We start from the raw sequence: 24,947 nt of genomic DNA on the forward strand, positions 1-24,947 counted from the left end.
CATCTAGTTCTATATGCATATGATATCTATTATCTCCAGTAAAACGACGTTGACGTAGTTTGTAGCGGCTGTCAGCAGCAGTCAGGTATTCTTGTGTTTTTTATCCAGCGGCATGAGTTGAGCTAAAGCCGTGAGTTGAGCATTGGAATTATCCGGGTCTGTGACAAGCATTATGTTTACTTTCGGGACGCAATGCAGTCAGTTTCTCAGTGCATCCCCAAGACCGCACTGTGTAGTAGTTCCGCTTTACTTGACATATTTCAATAATCGGAATTTGGATGTTTGTGAATCATTCTCGAATCTTCCACGACCGAATGGCTCAAGGATGTAATGACGGCTGGGCATGTTGTACCGTGGTTCTAAGTGTTGGATGGTGCGTCTTTACTCACGAGAGATAATGGCTCGTCATCCAGAATGAATTCTTCGGCAATGACTCTTGTTATTCCCTGGGCTTTGGGACTGTGGAGTGCCAGTTTGTCACGCATAGCAAAAGTTTCTGCCAGTGTTCGTTGCGTCGGACCTTTCTTTTTGTCTTCGGTTTTCTTAACATACCCCTCATATTGTTTGTGGTGGTATTTCGCTAAATGCTTGATTAGGTTGGTTGTATTAAAACTTCTTACAGCTTTACAACTATGCTTGACTTTATTGTGGCACATGTTGCCATCGTCCTTGTCGTCCTTTAAGGTGAAATGATCCCACACAGCTGACATTTTTACCGATAAAGTCTCTCGGTAAATTGGGAGACGGTAATGTAAATGTAGTGTGTTGAAGGTGTGCCGTAAAATGCGGACCGGATTTTAGGGACACCGAAACAAATACTGGAATGGATTATGTAAATCGGTGCGCTGGAAACCCCGGACCGGATTAAAAAAAACTGGATTGGAAGTCTGGATCGGAATTTTTTCCGTGTTCCGATCCGATACCGATGCGCATGTTTTTGCCCATATCGGCGTCCGATCTGATCCAAATATCGGATCGCGACATCTCTAATGTTCACTTCGCAAATTTGGATCTTTTCTCTTCTTCCCCTCTTTGAACAGCTAAAATGAGGCTACAAGGTTGCCTTTCCAGCTTTGGAAACCTTTATTTTGCCCTCATTCCGATGTGCAGCCAAGCGCTCTTTTCTTACAGCTTGCACCTGTACAAAGCACAACTACAGAGTGCCTTCAAGAGATGATCTGTTAATACCATCCGGAAACACAAATGAAAACGACAGAGCATCAACATAGAATAAAAATAGTGAAAATAAAGTACAAACAGGATGTTTGTATGTGAACAAATAACAGTTATCTTTATTAGCATTTTGAACATGCTTTTTGCTCTGCAGTCGGTGAAGTTAAACATTAAATTTTGGTTAATCTTTTTTCTATTTTTATGCATTTTTGAAATTTCATTACTCTATAGATATGATAAAAAAATATTTTGATTATTCAAAACATTAGTACTGTGATCCCTCGTTTTTAGATACATATAAGACATGTTTTTTCACTTTTTTTCCCAAAGTATAATTAAAAAAAATGTAATTTAAAAAAAAAAAAAAAAAAAATATATATATATATATATATATATATATATATATATATATATTAATAAATGTTTTTTAAGCACTTCAAATGTAATAATTATGATCAATTTTAAAAATGTTCCTGTCCCACCGAGTTATTTTTAAACAAGAATAAAGTACTGGAGTGCAAAAATGCTTGACTTTATTAAATGCTTCATTGAGTGAGTGCACTCAAACTGCTCTTTTACACACAACGTGTTGCCACAGCAGCTGTTTAACAAGTTAAACGATGATTGACACATGCAGCGCTTTGAAGTCCGCGGCTCAGGCAATATCAAACCCATTTGTCAACATCCTTAACTTTAATAAGCAACGCCAGTGCACGGGTTGACGAACAAAGAGCAGGAAGAGGGAGGGAGATAGGATTCTAGAGTGAGACTACGCAATCAGCATGGGACAGCTAATCTGTATACAGGCCTTTTTTTTTTTTTTTTTTTTTTTTTTTTTTTTTTTTTTTTTGACTGGAAAAAAAATCCACGATGGACTGGGGCAGCAAAGTTTGAAGCGCGAAGTAGCAAGGGATCACTGTAATGAATGTTTTTAAAATTAAAAAGAAATACATGTTAAAAATAATAATCTGAATAATAATTGCCTTAATTGTGTGTTTTATATATATATATATATATATATATATATGTATATAATTTTTTAATCAGAATTGGTTTTCAGCTTCAAATTTATCATATTTGATTTAAAGTTTTGGACAGCAATTTTCACTTCAGTGATCTTTAATAATGATTATATTTTTATTGTACGCTATTTTACTTGTAGGGTTTAATTTTTTTTTTAAAAGGTTGTTTACAAAAGCGTGGCTCCTTTTTCTGTTGTAAAAATTAATAAGTACATTGAGTAAAGTTGAAATTGAAGTTTTAATACAAATCTAGTAAAATACAACAAATTACTCTTTTGGGATAGCTTTAAGCCCATCACATCATTTTTGTCAGTTATCATCATTTCTTAATATTTTATCCTAAAATCTGGTTTATTCAAGGGCTCATTTATGTAACAGCACTAACTACTGAACTTTATTCCAATTGCCAATTATCAACTCAAAAGATGACTATTTATATTTTTTCCATTCACTTTTAACTGTTCAGTATATTGTGAAAACAGCGGCACTATTTTCCCCACTTAACATTATTGCAGGACAACATCCCGGAAAGAGTGATTGCTTTGGTGCAGCCCTACATAGATAATGAAGAATTCCAACCTGCTGCCATTGCCAAGGTTTCCAAAGCCTGTACCTCAATTTGTCAGTGGGTTCGAGCAATGCACCTGTATCACTTTGTGGCTAAGGGTGTGGAGCCAAAAAGGGTAAAACATGGAAACTGTTTAATTACTTGCTATTGTAACAGACTTTATGTTATTACGCTGTAATAGTATAATCTGAACAGTAAAACGGTATATATTTGAATAGCAAGCTCTTAAAGCAGCCCAGGCGGAGTATGAGGAATCTCAGAGAAGTCTGGCAGCTGCTAAAGAAATGCAAGCAGCTGTGGAGAGCGGTATTGCCGCATTGCAGGCCAAGTACCAAACCTGCCTGGCCAAGAAAAATGAACTGGACAACAACTATCAACTTTGTGAGATACGCCTTGTTCGTGCAGACAAGGTGAGAGAATGGATAAGTTACGTTATTTTTTTGTACATAAAATTATTGATGCGATCAGATATCCTATCCGACGGTACTCTCTTGTCCTTCAGCTTATTGCCGGACTGGCAGATGAGAAAACACGCTGGAAAGATACTGTACAGCATCTGGAATACATGGTCAGTAATGTCGCAGGTGACGTGCTGATGTCTGCGGGATATGTATCATACCTGGGGCCCTTCACTGTAAGTCTCACCGCAGAAGAAAATGACAAACCCAAGTCTTCTGGGATAGATTTTAATATTATTCCCTCTGTAGTAGAAAAATGAAAGTGTAATGCAAATCAAATGGGTTTTTTTTCTTGTCTAGGGATCTTACAGGACGGCCATGGGAGAAGAGTGGCTGCGATGTTTCAAAGAGCTAGACATTCCACACACTGATACACCCAATCTTATTGCCACTCTCGGAGATCCTGTGAAGATTCGCTCCTGGCAGGTTAAAAATTACTTTATGGATTTGTCTGACCTTTTAACAACATATGGGACACAATTGTTATCTTTTGATGTAAACAGCTTTCAGGTTTGCCCAAGGATAACCTTTCAGTGGAGAATTCTGTGATTGCCCAATATTCTCTCCGCTGGACTCTTTTCATTGATCCGCAAGGTCAAGCCAACACGTGGATAAAAACTATGGTATGTTGGGCATACACAGTGAATATGGACATTTATTTTTATAGTTTCTGCCCCAAAAGTGTATTATGTACTTTGATTTTTTTTGGGGGGGGCAAATTCCAAGTTTTTAACCTCACTTGTCAACTAGGAGCGGGACAGTGGATTGGAAATCATAAAGCTCAGTGACCGGGATTTCCTTCGCAGTCTTGAAAACGCAATTCGCTTTGGTAAACCCTGCTTACTTGAGAATATAGAAGAGGACCTGGATCCTGCTCTTGAACCTGTACTACTGCAGCAGGTAACTCTCCCTATGCATACTATTGTCTATCAGCTTACTTGTATCAGACAACTCAATAACTACTGTACATGTTCTTAAGGCTGGCAAAAACTGAAGTGTTCTCCATATGCCACTGCTTGGAAATATTTTACATCATTTGACCAATTTAGAAAACAAGCTAATTGGCTTGAATGAGTGATTTTCTTCTTCCGGGGTGGTACTATAAGTTTTTTTCTTTTACTGGAGATCGAATGTTTGAAGTGTCTGATGCTATTTGAGCTGCAATTTAATGTTAACTGTTGATTCAAAATAGACTTCAAATTATCTTCTATGGACTGTCTTATTATTCAGGATATAGCAGTAAAGGAAATGCACTAACTTTGTTTATGCTTGCTGCAGCCTAAAGATCAGCATGTTACCAAAATTGTATTTGACAGACTGTTATATGCTTGGTTCCCATTCTGACCTTTTAGAAATTGCGTATGAGTCACGAGGTTTTGGGGTGTATATGGCAGCTGAAGTCCAAACATAACAAGTTTGTACCATTGTTTCAGTTTAGGTCAGTGGTTGACACATGCATTCAGCCTCCCGTAAAGGGTATGTCATGCCCAGGGAAAATTTTAATATTCCATCATTTATCCATAAACGCATGCCTTTTGTAATCATAGGACACTTCGTGTAATTACACACAAGAAAATGAGAGAAATTTGGCTCGATTGTCAAGCTAAAACGACCGGCGCCCGAGATCTGGCAGATTGTGTGCGTGATGTCACGACAAGTGAAGAGAGTGCCACCGGCCACTAGGGGGGCAGCGCCTGTCTGCATCAATATAATTCCTTCTGGTGAGGGGAGAATTAGGGGTGTTTTGAGCTGTTTATGCTGATGCATTGTTCGTCCTGCACATATTACAGGTTCCCTCATGAAGAAACACCCCTCGCTGTCAATAAAAGAGAATTCAGAATTGACAGTGAGGGGTGTTTCTTCAACAAGAAAAAGGCTCAGTGCTTTAATACTGAATGGCGGCGATGATGGCAGACAATTTGGTTTCTAGTTTCAGCGACGAATCCGACGTAGTAGGACGTAACGAATGTTCATCTAATGGTGACGAGGAGAGTTACGAAGCTTTAATCGGTGTTTTAGGTTACATATTTGAGCCCAAACGAACGCCAATGCAGCGTAATGAAACGGTCATTGAGGGGAGCAATGACACTGATGAAACATCGGCAGCAGATCGTGTGGGAAACACCAATGATTTGTTTTGCATTTCTTTTTGTGAAGCTGATACACCGTGACAGCAAAATAAAGGAATGCATAGAATAATTATCATTTATTGTGCTATCATAGCTTTTCGCTCTGCCAACAGACACAAATATGAATGGGATCGGAGGATTTGTTCTATATATTTTACGAACGATAATTTATACATGTGTCCAGTCCTGTATCCAATGCGTGACATTTTTTAATTATAAAAGAGTACTCACTCTGGCCATTTCGGGCTTGGCTGCTCCCCTCCTTTGCTTAGCCTTAGCCTACTTTGCTAGTCATCGTCCTCTTTCTTGATATCTCGGGACATTTAGGTGGGTGCGCGTGTATGGTCGGCACCGCATCTCCTTTGAGCAGCAATCTTTTAGCAAAATCCGATTTCACTTGTCCATAGTTCGAGAAGCTTTCAGGTGGAAAATGCGCACCACAGAAAAGCGTGCCGGAGGCTGTGTCTAGAAAATTAGCCCTCTTTGCACGGACGAACTTTACCCATTGTCTGCGTAGTCCAGCTTTTTTTTTTCGCGTTCGGGAACTCATGGATACTATATTCCGATAAATAACTATTTGTACACCACATAGCACAGCAGTTTTGAACCATTTTTGTGATGTTTTGGTCAAACAAACCCCAACGCTACTCTCTCGTCGTTAAAAAACAATGGCACCTGGCTCCGCCTCGACTGTCAATCACTTGTCGTGACGTCCCCGCCCCATTCGGCTGTTTCCGGAACACTTTCGGGAATGTTCGTCATTTTCGATCTATTTTCGATAATTGCTCATTAATGTGATTGATTTTTTTGTTAACTTTATCAATATATGTTATCTTGGGACATAACGGTTCTATTGATGTCTCACACCCCCTTTGCGGCTACATACCCTTTAAGTGCCCTGTCTATGGTGTTCTCATTGGCGTGGGAAGTGTGGTGCTGAGGGTGCTGCAGCACCCTCTGGTGTTGAGGAAAAAAGTGTTTTGGTAATTTTTTTTTGTTGTTGTTAAAAATAAATTAATAAAACATATTAAAACAAAAGCATATTTAACTTTGGGATTGAATATATATGTTGAATTTTTTTTTTTTTTTTTGTGTTAATAACACTACCTGAAAGCTTGCTTGCTACCAGGTCACTTTGAATAGACCCAACTCACCAACGTCATACAATGACGTGTCGCTGTATTGTGCCGCCATATTGTCCGTCATTGTGTGTCCGTATTCTCAATGGTCTCAATTTATCGTGCAATTTATAGTGCAATTCATGGAAGCCCCGGTGCTTTCAGACGCTGTAAACTCATTGGATGTGTTGCATAAAAGGCGTTATGTGGAAAAGCTTCGGTCGACCCATTCGCCAGATCCATATTTGATGCCTAAATCGATATTTTTCGACCCGCTGTCTTCGCCGTCTCTGCCTGACATCTGCTACCCTGATATCTACAACTATCTTGTCCACAGAAACTCAGCCTATTCTCACGAAACTTTAAAAAACTTTAAGAGCAGCACTCTAAGCAACATTTCCCCGTGTGACCCTTTACTTCCAATTTTCTAAAATGGCGACAATCAATTAAAAAAAAAACTGACTGCGATGGCCGACTCTTCAAGGATAGGTGGATATTGGACTATTTCTTCAATAAAATACGCAACAACTGTGTCTGCCTCATTTGCAAAGAGACAGTCGCTGTTTTCAAAGAGTTCGATGTGACGCGATATAACCAAGCAAGACACGCTGACACGTACGACAACATTACAGGGAAGATACGCAGCGAGAAATGAAAGCAACTTGAAGCTAGTTTAATTTCACAGCAGCAGTATTTCGCAAGAGCCCGAGTGTCGAAAGAGAACGCCACAAAGGCGAGATTGTTGAAATTATGAATTTAAAAAAATAATCATAAAGCAAATGTAACACACAGAAGGGCTTGCTAAAATTTGTTTGAATATATTGTTCTACGTAAATCAGCCAAAGGTAGCCCCCCACATTTTTACCACACCAAATCTGGCCCCCTTTGCAAAAAGTTTGGACACCCCTGTTTAACTGATGATCCGTAGACGAGGCCATCTTCTTTCACTTGTTACCAGCTAAATATTATTCAAAAAATAATGATGGTGGAAGAAATAAGCATCTTGAATTTGAAACTGTATGTTGTCGGCGATTAGCCTCGCAATGATCTTAATTGTGGTTGTCAGCCCAAAACCCTCTAAATATATATTAAATGCATCTTACCAGATATAAAATGACTACTACATAATCTGTGGTGATCGTTTGGAGCCCAGTTTTCTCGTCGAATTGCAGCAGTCCATCTCGCTCTCCTCTCCGGGTCTCTCGGAATACGGTAGAACTTCAAGTCTCTCCGTCTATCTTCTCTGTTACTGCAACCAACTGCCGCACAGGCCCTCACCATTTTGATTATTAATGTTAACGAGCAGAAAACACGCCATAATAGGAGGAATTTACGTAGCGGTAATGCGTAAACACGACGAGCTGACGGACAATATGGCGCGGAGGCGTGGTTGTGACGTCATGTGAGTGGGGTCTATAGGGCGCTATTGGAACGGAAAAGTAAACTGTTGACAGAGGAGGCGTTAAAATGACACAAAAACGAATTGCCGATTTTTTTCTTTTCAAAAGCAGCGACATTTTCTGAAATTCAATTTGAGGTCGAAAATGAAGAGGATTGTCCTTTGTTGTCTTCAAATAAGTAAGACGTACTTGCATTGAAGCGACATTATTGTTTGTTGTTGCTGTTGAGCTGCTGCCGTGCAGAGCGCTGTTGGATATTGGTGTGCAATTTATTTTAGTGTTGTAAAAAAGGGGTGTTAAACCGAGGCTTATTGGCCCTTCTAGTTTTCAAATGTGTTCGTGTGTCATTGTGCCGTCTAGTTGCGGGGATTTGCATTATAAAACATGGGCGCTTTTATTTCCAGTGCAAAAACTCCAACACATACTATAGGTGAAATTGAACGCTGTCTTTGTAGTAGCCTACTAGTTCAACGTAAACTATCCAGCATGCGTGTGTACTGCCCTTGTGCACGCCTTGTATGGAGAAAATACGCGAGCATGAAAAATTTGGACCGAAACAGCTGTTTTTGGATGGGCTGTGAGTGACTTCCAGAGCCTCTGGTTGTTCTTAATATCTGCTGCATAACATTACACAACTGAACACACCTGTTTGGTTTATAGACATTTAAGGAGCAAGGCAGCTTGAAACTGAAGCTAGGTGATTCTACCATCCCATACCACGAGAGTTTCAAGTTTTACATTACCACCAAGTTGCCAAACCCGCACTACTCTCCAGAGGTTTCCACAAAGGTCACGCTCATCAACTTCACACTGTCACCGAGGTAACACTCATTATATTTAGTTACATTCTGTTTTTGTTCATAATGCAGATCTAACTTTCCTGCTGAACGCATAATGAACTATTGCTAAAAACACATTTGAACAAAACATCGATGGCATCCAAAATGCATTTTGTACATTTTCTGAATGAAATAACTAAAATACAGTGGTATGAAGAAGTATCTGAAACTTTTGGAATTTCTAACATTTCTGCATAAAATCATCAAATGTGATCTGAGCTTTGTCAAAATCACACAGATGAAAAAAGTGTCTGCTTTAACTAAAACCACCCAAACAGTTATAAGTTTTCATATTTTAATGATAGCATGCAAACAATCACGGGGTGGGAAGACAATAAGTAAGTGAACCCTCTGTCTAAGAAGATTTAAAGAGCAATTGAAACCAATTTTTACCAAACAATTTAAGTCAGGTGTGGGCCCAATTACTGATGGGTGGTTTAAAGCTCCCCTGCCCACTATAAAACACACACCTGGTAAGAATTGTCCTGATGAGAAGCATTGTCTGATGTGCATCATGGCTCGGTCAAAAGAGTTGTCTGAAGACCTGCGATCAAGGATTGTTGATTTGTATAAAGCTGGGAAAGGATACAAAACCATCTCTAAAAGTCTGGATGTTCATCAATCGACAGTCAGAGAAGTTGTCCACAAATGGAGAGATTTTGGAGAGTTTGGAACGTTTGCTTCTCTCCCAAGGAGTGGCTGTCCACCAAAGATGAAGTAAAGAGATCAGCGTAGAATACACAGAGAGGTTAAAAAGAACCCTAGAGTGTCTGCTAAAGACTTACAGAAATCACTGGCACAATCCAAAGTCTCTGTGCACACATCAACTAAATGTAAAACTATGGCCATATATGAAACCAAAGTTGAATTGTTTGGGAGTAACACATAGTGTCATGTGTGGAGGAAAAATGGAACAGCTCACCAACATCAACACCTCATCCTTACCGTGAAGTATCGTGGAGGGAGCATCATGATTTGGGGCTGTTTCGTTGCCTCATGGCCTGGACAACTTGCAATCATTAATGGAAGAATGAATTCAAAGGTTTATCAGGATGTTTTGCAGGAATACCTGAGGCCGCCTATCAGACAGTTGAAGCTAAAAAGAGGATGGATCCTGCAACAAAACATTGATCCAAAACACAGAAGTAAATCAACTTTGAAACGGTTTCAGAACAAACAAAATACACGTTCAGGAATGGCCAAGTCAAAATCCAGACTTGAACCCCATTTAGACGCTGTGGCATGACCTAAAGACAGGGATTCATGCCAGGCATGCCAGGAATCTGACTGAACAACAGCAGTTTTGTAGAGAAGAATGGGCCAAGATTAGTCCTGATCGATGTGCCAGATTGATATGCAGCTACAGGAAGCATCTGGTTGAAGTTATTGCTTTCGAAGGGGGGGCCACAAAACATTAAATGTGATGGTTCACTTTAGTGCTGCAACGATTAATCGATTAACTCGAGTATTCGATTAGAAAAAAAGATTCGAGTTAAATTTTGCTGCTTCGAGTATTCGTTTAATTAAAGTGCTGTTGTAATGGTTTATTTTGAAAGTGTTTGCATTCAGTTTTATTGATTTGGGTGGATACACTGCCCTCTAGTCTGCCTCATTTCACATGGCTGAATCCAACTGCTCCATGTTAAGACCAACATAAGCCAAGTTTTTGTTTGCGCTGTTTTTTTTGTTGTTTTTTTTTTCATGCATTTGTAATTTAGTTATAGGTATAAGTATAGTCAGCCATTTTTTTGTTGGAATATGTGTCTGAACCATTTGATAAGAGATTTGTAAAAAAAAAAAAAAAAAAAAAAAAGTTAGCGTTTTATAGCATTTAAGCTAGCGGACGTTTGCTATGTAATTTAGCCGATTGTTCTTTTGTTGTTCATTGAGGCTCAGCTCAGGTATTTAAATTTTTGTGTTCCTCATCCGATTACTCGATTATTCGAACGAACTAGTTCATCGATTAATCCACTACTTAAATAATCAATAGCTGCAGCCATAATTCACTTACTTATGTACTTTTCCCCCATCTGTCATCGTTTGCATGCTGTCCTCATTAAAATATGAAAACCTATAAATGTTTGGGTGGTTTTAGTTAAAGCAGACACTGTTTTTTCTTGTGTGTGATTTTGACAAAGAGCAGATCACATTTGATGGTGATTTTATGCAGATATGTGAGGAATTCCAAAAGGTTCAGATACTTTTTCATACCACTGTAGATATAAATAAGTGTATATTTTGTGTGTATTCAGTGGTTTGGAAGACCAGCTGCTAGCCCAGGTGGTGGCAGCAGAACGTCCAGAACTTGAAACGGCTAAGAACCAGTTGATCATCAGCAATGCTAAAATGAAGCAGGAACTGAAAGATATAGAGGATGAGATCCTGTTCCGTCTGAGCTCCTCAGAAGGAAACCCGGTGGACAATGAAGAGCTTATTCAAGTCTTGGAAGCTTCAAAAGTCAAGGCTGGTGAGATCCAGGTCAGACACTTCATATTTTTATAAAAACCATATCAATGAAGCATTCTCAAAAATTTTCTCATGAGGATGTCTTTTGTTTTTTTTTTTCAGGCCAAAGTAATTGTGGCAGAGGAGACAGAGAAGGACATTGACGCCACCAGGCTGACATATGTACCTGTGGCGGTGCGCACACAGATTCTTTTCTTTTGTGTATCAGACTTGTCCAACGTTGATCCTATGTATCAATACTCTCTCGAGTGGTTCCTTGGCATCTTCATGGTTGGCATCTTAAACGCTAAAAGAGCAGGTACAAAGACCATGCAATGTAAATGCAGTGGACTGTTAAAAACAGAATCGACTGTTACTATTACTTTATACTTACAGACACGGTCGAAGAACGGATTGAGAACATCAATGAATATTTCACCTTCAGTCTGTACTGCAATGTGTGTCGCAGCTTGTTTGAGAAGCACAAACTTATGTTTGCCTTTCTCCTTTGTGCTCGCATCTTAATGAACGACGGCGAAATTAACATGGTGAGAAAATAAGACACTAAACACTTGCTCGTTGGGAGTGGGGGAAATCGTTCGGTTTTTGTTGTTCCATCAGGCTGAGTGGCGTAACCTATTATCTGGAGGAATGCCCAGCCAGGAACTTCCCAATCCGGCTATGAGCTGGTTATCAGACCGTGCCTGGAAGGACATCCTGGGCCTCAGCAGTCTGGAGACCTACAAAGACCTCGCATCGACTTTTGACCAACACTTGCCGGGTTTCAAGAACATTTTTGACAGCAACATTCCTCACAGGCAAACATGCACAGAGGACAATGATGCAATGTCACTCATGTTGAACTTGGAGAAGGTGTAAATGTGTAACAATTTATTTTTTTATTTTTTTGCATTTAGAGAGGCTCTTCCCGGAGAGTGGGAGACAAACCTGGACCGCTTTCAAAAGCTGTTAGTCCTGCGCTGTCTGAGGGCTGACTGTCTTGTTCAGGGCATACAGGACTTTGTCTCTGTTAAGCTGGGGCAGCGCTTCATAGAACCTCAGGTAATATTCTTCTTTTTGTCCCTTGTGACTTCAAGTAACCTTTATTATTGTTAACAAAATTGATTGAAATAACTAGAACAAAATGACCCCCCCAAAAAAAAAGAAATTTAATGACTTGAATGTTTGGTAACATTTTACAATAAGGGTCCCTTAAATAACATTAGTTAATGCATTTTTAGACAATAACCAGTGTTGTCACAGATTACTTGAAAAAGTAATTTAATTACTGATTACTGATTACGCCTAAAAAAAGAAATCTACCGTAGTTATTTTACTGATTACTTCATTATCAAAGTAACTAAGTAACTTTAAAAGTAATCTATCAGTTACTTTTTACCCATTTTTCTCCCTTTGATGCCTCAACATAAGAATGACAACAGAAAAATGTCATCACATGTAATTGACTTTCCGATGATTGAATTCAAAGGGGAATATCAGAATTTCGCGCGAGCTTAGCCACTCTGGAGCCCTGAAACTAACAAATATCTGACAAACTGCTTGGAATTTGTTGAAATCAACTCTACCGACCAATTAAGCCCTGCTTACTCTAAGATTAAGCCTTATGTCAAAACTTCTGAATTTTGGGTTATGGTTAACAGCATATCAGTGCCAATGTAAAACAATGCAAACTGACGGCACAATAATCAACAACACACAAGTGGATTGTACAGTGCAATAAACACAAAGATGGTGGCGGGCGCGAATGCGCGTGCTCCTCTCAAGTACTCCTCTCAACACACACGCGGTCAATTGGCCACAAAACGTGGCGGCTACTAAGCACTTTACACTCAGTTGGACTTACAACACATCCCACAGATGCTAAACAAACACATCACCTCACAGCATGAATGTGCAACACGCATATGATGTAAATAAAGCTTGCCAACTTGCCCGTCGTTGCTACGGCAAAGCTACGAAATGGCCGCGCATGTAGGGGTCCAACCTTTTGCTGATACCCTCCAGAATGAAGGAAAAATACTCACCTTCATTCATGGATATCCACAGATCAACATTCCCTCGCAACGTCTCAATACTCGGCGCGAATGTCCACCCGCCTCAGTCCCACAACACGTGACGCAAGACCAAAACAGGAAATAGCTAAGAGGTTGTCATGGAAACACAAACCGGGAACCTTTTATTTTAGCATTTTCTATTCAAAATGCTCTTCGTACATGACTACAATATTCTTCATTCGACATACGTTATGAGGCAATGAAAAAATAGTAACGCAGAGAAACTAAGGAAACTAACTTTAATCAGATTACTGGTGTAGAAAAGTGAACGCGTTAGATTACTCGTTACTGAAAAAAGTAATCAGATTACAGTAACACGTTACTAACGCGTTACTGACAACACTGACAATAACTCATGTTTAAGTAACATGACAATAATTCATTTAATCACTTATCTAACATTTATTAATATATCAATTAACATGAGTTAATCCTTTAAGTTAATGCATTAATAAATGCATTTTAAGACAATAACTAATGTTTAAGTGACATTACAATAATTCATATAATCCCTTATTTAACATTTAGTAATATATTAAATAACATTAGTTAATGCGTAACTAGACAGTAACTAAAAGTTTGTTAAAATTAAAAATACATATAGGCCTATATACAGTGCCTTGCAAAAGTATTCGGCCCCCTTGAATCTTGCAACCTTTCACCACATTTCAGGCTTCAAACATAAAGATATGAAATTTAATTTTTTTGTCAAGAGTCAACAACAAGTGGGACACAATCGTGAAGTGGAACAACATTTATTGGATAATTTAAACTTTTTTAACAAATAAAAAACTGAAAAGTGGGGCGTGCAATATTATTCGGCCCCTTTACTTTCAGTGCAGCAAACTCACTCCAGAAGTTCAGTGAGGATCTCTGAATGATCCAATGTTGTCCTAAATGACCGATGATGATAAATAGAATCCAAATGTGTGTAATCAAGTCTCTGTATAAATGCACCTGTTCTGTGATAGTCTCAGGGTTCTGTTTAAAGTGCAGAGAGCATTATGAAAACCAAGGAACACACCAGGCAGGTCCGAGATACTGTTGTTGAGAAGTTTAAAGCCGGATTTGGATACAAAAAGATTTCCCAAGCTTTAAACATCTCAAGGAGCACTGTGCAAGCCATCATATTGAAATGGAAGGAGCATCAGACCACTGCAAATCTACCAAGACCCGGCCGTCCTTCCAAACTTTCTTCTCAAACAAGGAGAAAACTGATCAGAGATGCAGCCAAGAGGCCCATGATCACTCTGGATGAACTGCAGAGATCTACAGCTGAGGTGGGAGAGTCTGTCCATAGGACAACAATCAGTCGTACACTGCACATATCTGGCCTTTATGGAAGAATGGCAAGAAGAAAGCCATTTCTCAAAGATATCCATATAAAGTCTCGTTTAAAGTTTGCCACAAGCCACCTGGGAGACACACCAAACATGTGGAAGAAGGTGCTCTGGTCAGATGAAACCAAAATTGGAACTTTTTGGCCACAATGCAAAACGATATGTTTGGCGTAAAAGCAACACAGCTCATCACCCTGAACACACCATCCCCACTGTCAAACATGGTGGTGGCAGCATCATGGTTTGGGCCTGCTTTTCTTCAGCAGGGACAGGGAAGATGGTTAAAATTGACGGGAAGATGGATGCAGCCGAATACAGGAACATTCTGGAAGAAAACCTGTTGGTATCTGCACAAGACCTGAGACTGGGACGGAGAGTTATCTTCCAACAGGACAATGATCCAAAACATAAAGCCAAATCTACAATAGAATGGTTCAAAAATAAACGTATCGAGGTGTTAGAATGGCCAAGTCAAAGTCCAGACCTGAATCCAATCAAGAATCTGCAGAAAGAGCTGAAGACTGCTGTTCACAAACACTCTCCATCCAACCTCACTGAGCTCGAGCTGTTTTGCAAGGAAGAATGGGCAAGAATGTCAGTCTCTCGATGTGCAAAACTGATAGAAACATACCCCAAGCGACTTGCAGCTGTAATTGGAGCAAAAGGTGGCGCTACAAAGTATTAACGCAAGGGGGCTGAATATTATTGCACGTCCCACTTTTCAGTTTTTTATTTGTTAAAAAAGTTTAAATTATCCAATAAATTTTGTTCCACTTCACGATTGTGTCCCACTTGTTGTTGATTCTTGACAAAAAATAAAAATTTTATATCTTTATGTTTGAAGCCTGAAATGTGGTGAAAGGTTGCAAGGTTCAAGGGGGCCGAATACTTTTGCAAGGCATTGTAGGTTTAGGGTTAGGGTTTGTTAACTTAAGCATTTATAATTTCTTAGTTAAGTGACACATGTGCTACACTTTACAATAAGGGTCGAAAACGCATTCAGTAATGGTTAATAAAGGTGGGGGGGTTTACTTAAGCATTTATAATTTCTTAGTTAAGGGACACAAACAGTTTGCTGAAGACATGTCAACAAAGCACATGGATTACTGGAACCATGTCCTATGGTCTGATGAGACGGGAGGGCTTTCTTGTGTACCGTCTTCAGAACAGGCTTCCTCCTGGGGTGACAGCCATGCACACCAATTTGATGTGCGGCGTATGGTCTGAGCACTAACAGGCTGACCCGCCACCTCTTCAATCTCTGCAGCAATGCTGTCAGCACTCCTGTAACGAGTCACATGACATTTTGGAGGGAAAATGACAAGCAGTACTCATTTGGACATTTAGGGATGTACGTAGTTTCTAAGGGGTGTACTCACTTTTGTTGCCAGGAGTTTAGATATTAATGGCTATATTTTGAGGGGAAATAAATTTAAAAAAAAAAAATTAACTCTATCATACAAGCTGCACACAGACTACTTTTCATTGTGTCAAAGTGTCATTTTGTCAGTGTTGTCCCATGAAAAGATATACTTAAATATCTGCAGAAATGCAAGGGCTGACTAAAACTAATTTAAAAAATATTAAAACGAAAGGCTTTGGAAAAATTACATATCTCACACAAACAAAACCTAACAGAATTTCAAAACAAAAAACAAACCCAACAAAAATTCAAAATTACAATAAAAAATCGATAACTATTAGAAACCTTCAAGTGCAAATAATTATCCATTTAAAAAAAGAAGTCATGTTTAAACAGCACAGTACTTTGACTACAGTGATGTGTTTTGTTATGTGACAGTACTTTTCCACATCTCTTTTCCAGACATCGGACTTAGCGGTGGTCTTCAAAGAGTCCTCCCCCTCCTCTCCTCTCATATTTGTTTTGTCTCAGGGTACTGACCCAGCTTCTGACCTTTACAAGTTTGCTGATGCCATGCATTTCTCCAAGAAAATGACAGCCATTTCTCTGGGTCAAGGCCAGGTTGAAACCTTTCTTGCATGCAACAAACACATTATCACTTCAATTTGAACACAATGTGAAATGGCAATGCCTTCCTCTGCTCTCTGCGGGATGCAGGGTCCATTGGCTGAAGCCCTGATGCGAACTGCCATGGAAAGAGGTCAATGGGTCTTCTTTCAGAATTGTCACTTGGCACCCAGCTGGATGCCATCATTAGAGAGCCTTATTGAGAACATTGACCTAAAGGTATCTTCCTGATGATTTTTTTTTCCGATTGAATTGGTCTCTTAGGATAATTTATTTGGCTGTGTCACAGGTGCACAAAGATTTTCGTTTGTGGCTAACAAGTCTTCCCAGCAACAAGTTCCCTGTGTCCATTCTTCAAAATGGGACAAAGATGACCATTGAGCTTCCCAAAGGCATCAAAGCTAACCTACAGAAAAACTACCTGAAGCTAACAAACGATTTTATTAATACCTCCAACAAGGTGCTTTTTGAGTCCTCCCTCAAGAATAAGACTATTAATTTTGATTAAAAAACACTTAGTGTCTGTTTTGCTTTCTCCAGGTATCACACTTGAAGTCGTTGCTCTTGTCTCTATGCTTGTTCCATGGAATCGCTCTCGAGCGAAGGAAGTTTGGCCCACTGGGCTTCAATATTCCCTACGAGTTCACCGATGGTGATCTGAACATTTGCATCAGCCAACTCAAAATGTTTCTGGACGAGTACACTAACGTTCCTTACAAGGTGACATTTGTCTTGTTTTCTTGTGACAGAGATTTTTTATCGTCATTAGTTTCCCTCTTCATTTATTTATTTATTTTTTAACAATTTCCCATCTGCAGTTTTTTCTATGTACTAGGCATGTGCCGGTATGATATTCTGACGGTTTGATAACCTTAAGCTAAAAAAAATCAAGGTTTCACGGTATCACGGTCTTGCAATTAAAGCTCTAAAATGTGTTACTTTGAGATATCTGGGTTTTAAAGAAAAAAAAAAAATCCCATTAAACAGGATTTTTATTTTTTAAAACATATGAGCAAATTGGATCATAACATTATCATCAGAACAAAAATAATTCAATTATTTTCCATAAAAAGCATGTGTGTATGACTCGTATCATGTTTACATTATACACACACACACACACACCCTCTTTCTTAACACACAGTTGCCAGAGTGAAAAAAAACACATGTATTACCATCGCTAGAGACACTAAACACTCTGGAGTTAACTCTAGGGCTGTCCCAAACGACTAATTTTCTCCCGATTAGTCAGCCGAGTATTTTTACGATTAGTCGACTAATCTAATAATTTTTTATTTTTTTTTAAATATTTTTTTTTGCTAATTTAGCAATTAAATTTTTGTTGACGCTTATCAATTCACAAAAATATATTGGAACACTTAAATTATTTATTAACGTACAAATAAACACGTAAATAACAATAATAAATCACAAATAAACAATGAGTTCAAATGCTGATAGAATTAACTAGTGCAAAAGAATGGAATGTAAAGAGATTCAGAACACTGACTTCGCCTTTCCAACATGATTCAAAACAATTCTTAAAAAAACGCCTTGCATTAATATTATAGTATAGTACTATACTGTATATAATAGTTTTATAATAATTATAATAATTATTCATTGCCAATCAGATTTTTCATGAAGGGTGTCATTTTAAAGGTATTCTTAGTGTAGAATCTGAATTCTGAAGTTTGTGGGATTAACTCCAAAAATCGCTATTTTATATGACAAACATGACATTCTTTTATTTTGAAATGTTCACCGGAAGTACGTTCGCTAAACCGCTAACTTCAGCTTTACACTCCGCAAAAAAAGCATGTTTTGTCATTGCATGTAGTGTCAGTAATAGATTTTTTTGGTCATTTTTTTTTTCATTTGCAAATGCTGTTAATCAGCGATTTTTCATGTTTGACGTGTCACCTTTTAACCGCAAGTTTGCTTTCACGAGACGACTGCCAATGTTTTATAGCAGGCTAAAGTAGGTTTTCCCCCATTCACCTCAGTGTAGCAGTGCTAAAGTTAGTGTTTAATATAGATGTGTTTTCTTATTTTTTATGTCTGAACTTTAATTCTACAGCGTGTTGATAAGAGAAAGGAACTGGAGTCTCATATGCCATCAGCACGCACGCACCAATGTATGCACGCACGCGCGCAGCGATAAAAGGCAGCCATGAAAATTACCGCCCTCATTTTTATTTGCCGTGTGATAAATGCATATTGCAACAGGCTTAGCAACATCAATAAAACCTGTTGTTAGTTAGTTAAATGGACTTACAAACTGGGTGACGGCGCTTGAGGTGTTTATTCACGGCCGACGTCCAGCCAAGCTTGGCATTGAAGAGACAGGACACAAGAGTGTACCCTCCTTTGTTTCTTTGAAATAAGTCAATGTTTTGGACACTCTGGTGCGCTTTTTTTGGCTTTGTGCCGCTTTCCCCACTTGCATACAGAACGCCCGACATTCTGAACTTTCCACGCATATATTTTTTTAACCCTTCATTAATCGTCGATGGGATGTTGTGCTCGTCGACGGATTTACGTTATCGATGACGTCGACTATGTCGACTAGTCGGGACAGCTCTAGTTAACTCTCGTAGCTGGTGGGACGGAAACAGTCATGACAGTGTTTACTAACCTTTAATTTTGTGTAGATGTGAAATCATATTGGAGGTATTGCCTCCTCGGCATCCACCCTCCACAAACATGTTTTACATGTCGGTTGGCCCTCCTTCTCTAAGCCGCGGCCGTCTGCAACTTTTCTATAGCCGAAGTATTCCCATACCAGTGATTTCATTTTCTTCGATGGGGGGAAAAATTTCCGGAGTTTTACCTCTTCCAGCCATTGTGTAGCACAGCTGACTCACTGATACTGAGCAACAATCGATAGTCGGTGGTTGAGCTTTACAGCTGCAAGCAAGGGATTTCTCCATGCATTTTTGGAACATAAAAAAATAGCTAATACATTAGAGTCGGTATGACAGAAATTTATTGCGGTTGTGAAACCTTGACGTTTTCATACCACGGTACACCTTGAAATCGGTAATCGGCACATGTCTACTATGTACTGTACAAAATGTGCGTTCCAAAGGGAGTTGTATTTGGCGCCAATAGATTGTATTAAATGTATTTGGATTTGAATAAATTGAACAAGAACATTTTACTTAAACTTATTCACACATGTTCACAGTTTCTTTCATTGGCGCTTCTTGTGTCCAGGTGCTGAAATACACTGCAGGGGAGATCAATTATGGGGGCCGTGTGACAGATGAGTGGGACAGACGCTGTCTCCTCAGTGTGCTGGAAGATTTCTATTGTCCTGCTGTTCTTCAAGAGGACCATATTTACTCTGAATCTGGAGTTTACCGGCAGGTTGAGACAAGTCTGGATATCAAGGTTAGTTGGGTTTGCTGCAGGGGTAGCCAACATCGGTCCTCGAGGGCCCCTATCCAGCTTGTTTTCCATGTCTCCCTCCTCCAACACACCTGACTCAAATAATCAGGATCGTTATCAGGCTCCTGCAGAGCTTACTGACGAGCTGATCATTTGATTCAGGTGTTTTAAATGAGGGAGACATGGAAAACAAGCTGGATTGAGCCCTCGAGGACCGGAGTTGGCTACCCCAGGTTTGCGGTGTCTGTCAATGTGCAAGATATTAGTCTACATTTCCAAAGCTGTGTTCTAGTTTATTTTTTAAATCTCTACTTGGAACTTACAATTCAAATTAATGCCTGTCTGTCCTTTCTGACATTAGGGTTACTTGGCATACGTGCAAAGTCTGCCCATCAATGATACACCTGAGATCTTTGGCCTTCATGACAACGCTAACATAAGCTTTGCCCAGAATGAGACATTCGCTCTGCTGGGTGCTGTGCTGCGCCTCCAGCCTCGAACCGCATCTGCAGGAGGCAAGACCCTGGAGGAGGTATTCATTCCTGTCACCTGCATCACTGCTGTTACAACAGCCACTGTCAACTCCCAGTGGGGTTTACTGCCTTTTATTCAATGGAAAAGACATGTAATTGTTGACCAGCCTCTTCCTTTTACTACAGATAGTGGAGGAGATAGTCGCAGGCATTGTAGTAAAAATTCCAAAGCCTTTTGATACTCAGGAGGTGATGGAAAAGTACCCTGTTCTCTATGAAGAATCCATGAACACAGTGCTCATCCAGGAGGTCATCAGGTAACATCACCATTGCTTTGCTTCATCTGTACAGTATACATATGTATCCACTGTCTCTTTAGGATCTTAAAGGGGAAATTTCACAGCAAAACTAACACCCAGATATGAAAAATATTCAATAAAATCTTCCATAATCTAAACCTGTTTTGAAATAATACAGCAGGATAGTTTTAGATAGACTTTTTTTTTAATCAGTCTCACGGGTCGTCAGCGATAAATGAAAATTCAAATGGCCCGATCGGGTACTTTCGGTAAATTTTGGAGATGACGTCAACTAGGGGAGACGACAGTTGAAAGTCTGCAATTTACCATAGGCATCAATGTAGAAACTGTCCGCCACAAAATGCCGAACTATTGCGTCGTCGGTGGATTTAGAGATATCAATGTATTGTTTTTTTCTAATAAAGGATGCACTCAGATGAGAATGGGTGATATTTGTGCAGTTGACGTGGAGCAATTTTCGTGAACCTGAACCGGTGGATGTGGTGTAGCTAGACGAGGAGGAACGCAGGCGAACAAAGCATTTTTCTTATTGATAACCATATCTTGAATATTAAGAGTTTTTAGGAGATACTAAACAGTTTTCCAGAACAGTGTTGGTTTTGGCAGCCCTTTTAATTTTCGTCTTTGTCTTTTGGACAAAAATACTTATTAGTCTTAGTCATATTTTAGTCGTTTCAAACTCTGTTTGTCTTCGTCTAGTTTTAGTCAACGAAAACCCAGAAAAATTTCGTCTACTGTAGTTTTAGTCAACAATTACTCAAAATGTTTTCCTCTGTAAACTTTAAAAGTTTTAGTCCATGAATAAATATATACAGTAAGGAGCAGAAGTATTTGCATCCCTTGTGATTTTGCAAGTTCACCCACTTAGAAAATAGGTAGAGATTTGAAATTTCAATCATAGATGCATTTCCACTTGTTGGGACATAATCAAAAAAAAAAAAAAAATCCGGGAATCACATTGTATGATTTTTCAATAATTTATTTTTAATTTACTGGGGTTCATAAGTATTTGCACCCCTGAAAATCAGCAATAATTATGACACTCAAAGAGTTTTCAGTCTACCTTAAAAAAAAAAGGGCCACCTTTAGCCCATAAGTAACCACCCACCCACCACCCATTTGAGCTCTTTATTGTCACCTGTGCACCCCACAGTCAGTCATAATCCAACTGCTACCATGGGGAAGACCACAAAGCTTTAGAAAGACACCAGAGAAAAAATTGTCGAGCCCCACAAAGCTGGAAAAGACTATGGGACAATTTGAAAGGAGCTTGGTGAGAATAAATCAACAGTTGCAGCAATTGCTAGAAAATGTAAAAGGCTAAACATGACTGATAATCTACCTCGCTGGATTCACAGTTTCAAAGGCTACTATCAGTAGAACACTACGGTGCAATGGTTTAAAATCATACATTGTTCAGGAGGTTCCCCTATTGAAGCCAGTACATGGGAAGGCCCATCCGAAGTTTGCCAGGGACCATCTGAATGATGCAGAGGGGTCATGGGAGAAAGTCATGTGGTCAGATGAGACCAAAATAGAACTTTTTGGGGCAAACTTTACTCGTCGTGTGCGGAGGAAAAAGAAGGAAGAGTACAATCACAAGAACACCATCCCCACTGTGATGTATGGGGTGGAAACATCATGCTTTGGGGCTGCTTTTTGGCAAAGGAGACAGGATGACTGTACTGTATAAAGCAGAGGATGAATGGTGAAATGTATCGTAAGATTTTGAGCCACAACCTCCTTCCTTCAGTCAGATACTTGAAGATAAAGTCGTGGCTGGATCTTCCAACATGACAATGATCTGAAGCACACAGCCAAGCTGACCAAGCAGTGGCTGCGTAATAAGCATATCAAGGGTTCTGGAGTGGCTTAGCCAGTCCCCAGTGCTCAATCGAATAGAAAATCTTTGGATGGAGCTGAAACTTCGTGTTTCTCAACAACAGCCCCGAAACCTGACAGATTTGTGTGGAAGAATGGGCCAAAATCCTTGTTTCCATATGTGAAAACCTGGTGAAGAACTAAATAAAGCGTCTGACCTCTGTAATTGCAAACAAAGGCTTCTGGACTAAATATTAGCACTGATTTTCTCAGGGGTACAAATACTTTTAAACTCCAGTAAATTACATATAAATTATTGAAAAATCATACAATGTGAGTTCCGGATTTAAAAAAAAAAATTATGTCTCTATAAGTGAAAATGCATCATGCATTGATATTTCAGACCTCTACCTATTTTTTAAGAGGGTGAAAAGGCAAAATCACAAGGGGTGCAAATATTTCTGCTCCTCACTGTAAAGTTTCCAACAATTTTGAATGAACATTGACAGACGAGCATGTAATTGTAGAGTCTACAAGGACATAACCATCTTCGTGATGATAATACACATTCAGCAGGAAGACAGTACATTATTTCCATTATTAAAAACTCCGCGAGACGCCACGAACTCTAAGTAAAAAGTTTTCCAAGAGTTTAAGACGACACTGACCACGTTAAACTGTAATGCTAACGCGAACACAATGCTAATGCTAAAAGTTACATTTAGTGTGTGATGATCACTCAGCACAGACCTTTAAAGGCTAAAGCAACATGGCATATTCAGCCAAGATAAGTAAAAAAAAAACTGACCGAGCAGCACCTGAAATGTTTTACAAAAGGCCAGTCTGGAGCCTGGAGAGACACCGGTGAGCAAGTGTGTATGTGGGGCGGGGGGGCGCAACATGTCACATGAGTGACAGGACCAAACACTGCTACGATGCATGCTAACTACACGTATGATAAGAAAATGTCACACATTGTGAACATACGACAGAAACTGTAGTGAATTTTCATCTCGTTCTCGTCAGACAAAGACTCGCATTCGTTTCATTCTGTTTTAGTTTCCCAAGGTACGGTTTTAGCACGTCATTGTCATGAAAAAATTGTTCGTCAACGAAATATTTAATCATCGTTGACGAAAACAACATGTTCCTGAATGTTGATGGTTATTTCTTCAACTTTTCTCTCATCAAAGTCAGTGATAGTGTCATCTGCCTCTGGCTCATAATATTATCGGGAAGAACCATCTTTCGTGAAAACGAAAACATTTTCATCTGATTTAATGTCTGAATCGTTTAAAAGAGACGAGTTGTCTGACGATTGCGCCATATTAAGTACCATATTTTCCACAATATAAGGCACATCTGAGTAAAGGCGGCGCTTCAGTTAATGAGGCGCACCGCATTATAAGGCGCAGTTCTTGTAGTAGTAGTAGTAGTCATAGTTGGAGTGCGTTATGCATCCACTAGATGGAGCTGCACTGAAGAGAATGTCATGTCATGATTAACCAATTTTAATCCATATATAAAGCACATCGGATTATAAGGCGCACTGTTGGCTTTTGAGAAAATTGGAAGCTTTTAGGTGCGCCTTATTGTGTGGAAAATATGGTACTAGTATTAAATTAATAGTTTTATATAGAGCTGAAACGAATACTCGAGCAACTCGAGTAACTCGAGTTTAAAAACTGATCCGAGTAATTTTATTCATCTCGAGTAATCGTTTCATTTCGACAGCTCTAAGCATCACGTTTTGCCCGGACTACTTTCAATGCCATACTTTTAATGACAACGCGCTGATGTCACGTGCATAGAGGAAGAAGCAATTTAAGAAAAAAACAACAACAAAAACTTACTGCAGCCAACAGCCACTACAAACGATGCCGACGTTACTAAAAACTAGCCCGCATGATGCTACGGTGGTAGCAGGTAGGGTCTGATGCGTCTCATAGAGATCACATGTATGTTGAACTAGATACGAAGTGACAGAGTCAGCGGCGTTAGTAAACAGCCGCCATCTTAAAGCAGTAGACCTCTAAGCACTAATAAATAAGATTAACGTTACTGTCACTCGCTCACGTAACGTTAGCCCTGCAAAGGGCTAGGTTTCTATTAATTATGACCACTGTCGATGCGTGGCTAACGTGTCTTACATACAGGCTTTATTTACTCTGTGAAAACATAGCGCTGTAGAGTGATGAGGGTGTAAAATAAAAACTTAATAATGTTAACTGTCAATTTTAGCTCAGTAGTCATTGCTGGATAAAACACCAAGTAGCACTTGTCCCTAATGTGCTCCAATACAGCAGGTATCATACATTTATTTTGAACACTGCAAAACTCAAAATCCTACCAGGACTTACAGTTTAGACTAACTTAAAACTTA

The 24,947-nt window shown here is 39.3% G+C and overlaps 1 protein-coding gene across 5 annotated transcripts in view; it reads left to right on the forward strand.

The window, feature by feature from the left end:
* Nucleotides 1-24,947, forward strand: part of dnah1 (dynein, axonemal, heavy chain 1) — an 82,634-nt gene that overhangs the window by 50,619 nt on the left and 7,068 nt on the right. For all 5 annotated transcript variants that reach the window (XR_009064391.1, XM_057845899.1, XM_057845897.1 and 2 more), the window contains 19 exons: nucleotides 2,711-2,878; nucleotides 2,982-3,173; nucleotides 3,266-3,397; nucleotides 3,522-3,647; nucleotides 3,725-3,844; nucleotides 3,972-4,121; nucleotides 8,529-8,689; nucleotides 10,960-11,185; nucleotides 11,276-11,471; nucleotides 11,549-11,700; nucleotides 11,774-11,970; nucleotides 12,070-12,214; nucleotides 16,393-16,551; nucleotides 16,648-16,776; nucleotides 16,847-17,017; nucleotides 17,098-17,277; nucleotides 19,777-19,953; nucleotides 20,312-20,482; nucleotides 20,610-20,740. Coding sequence is in view for 4 of the 5 variants with exons in the window: in XM_057845899.1 (XP_057701882.1) it covers nucleotides 2,711-2,878; nucleotides 2,982-3,173; nucleotides 3,266-3,397; nucleotides 3,522-3,647; nucleotides 3,725-3,844; nucleotides 3,972-4,121; nucleotides 8,529-8,689; nucleotides 10,960-11,185; nucleotides 11,276-11,471; nucleotides 11,549-11,700; nucleotides 11,774-11,970; nucleotides 12,070-12,214; nucleotides 16,393-16,551; nucleotides 16,648-16,776; nucleotides 16,847-17,017; nucleotides 17,098-17,277; nucleotides 19,777-19,953; nucleotides 20,312-20,482; nucleotides 20,610-20,740 (3,083 nt within the window). In the remaining variant the exon portion in view is untranslated. The remainder of the gene's footprint in view (nucleotides 1-2,710; nucleotides 2,879-2,981; nucleotides 3,174-3,265; nucleotides 3,398-3,521; nucleotides 3,648-3,724; nucleotides 3,845-3,971; nucleotides 4,122-8,528; nucleotides 8,690-10,959; nucleotides 11,186-11,275; nucleotides 11,472-11,548; nucleotides 11,701-11,773; nucleotides 11,971-12,069; nucleotides 12,215-16,392; nucleotides 16,552-16,647; nucleotides 16,777-16,846; nucleotides 17,018-17,097; nucleotides 17,278-19,776; nucleotides 19,954-20,311; nucleotides 20,483-20,609; nucleotides 20,741-24,947) is intronic.

The sequence above is a fragment of the Corythoichthys intestinalis genome, chromosome 9, assembly GCF_030265065.1.
Source record: "Corythoichthys intestinalis isolate RoL2023-P3 chromosome 9, ASM3026506v1, whole genome shotgun sequence".
Lineage (NCBI taxonomy): Eukaryota > Metazoa > Chordata > Actinopteri > Syngnathiformes > Syngnathidae > Corythoichthys > Corythoichthys intestinalis.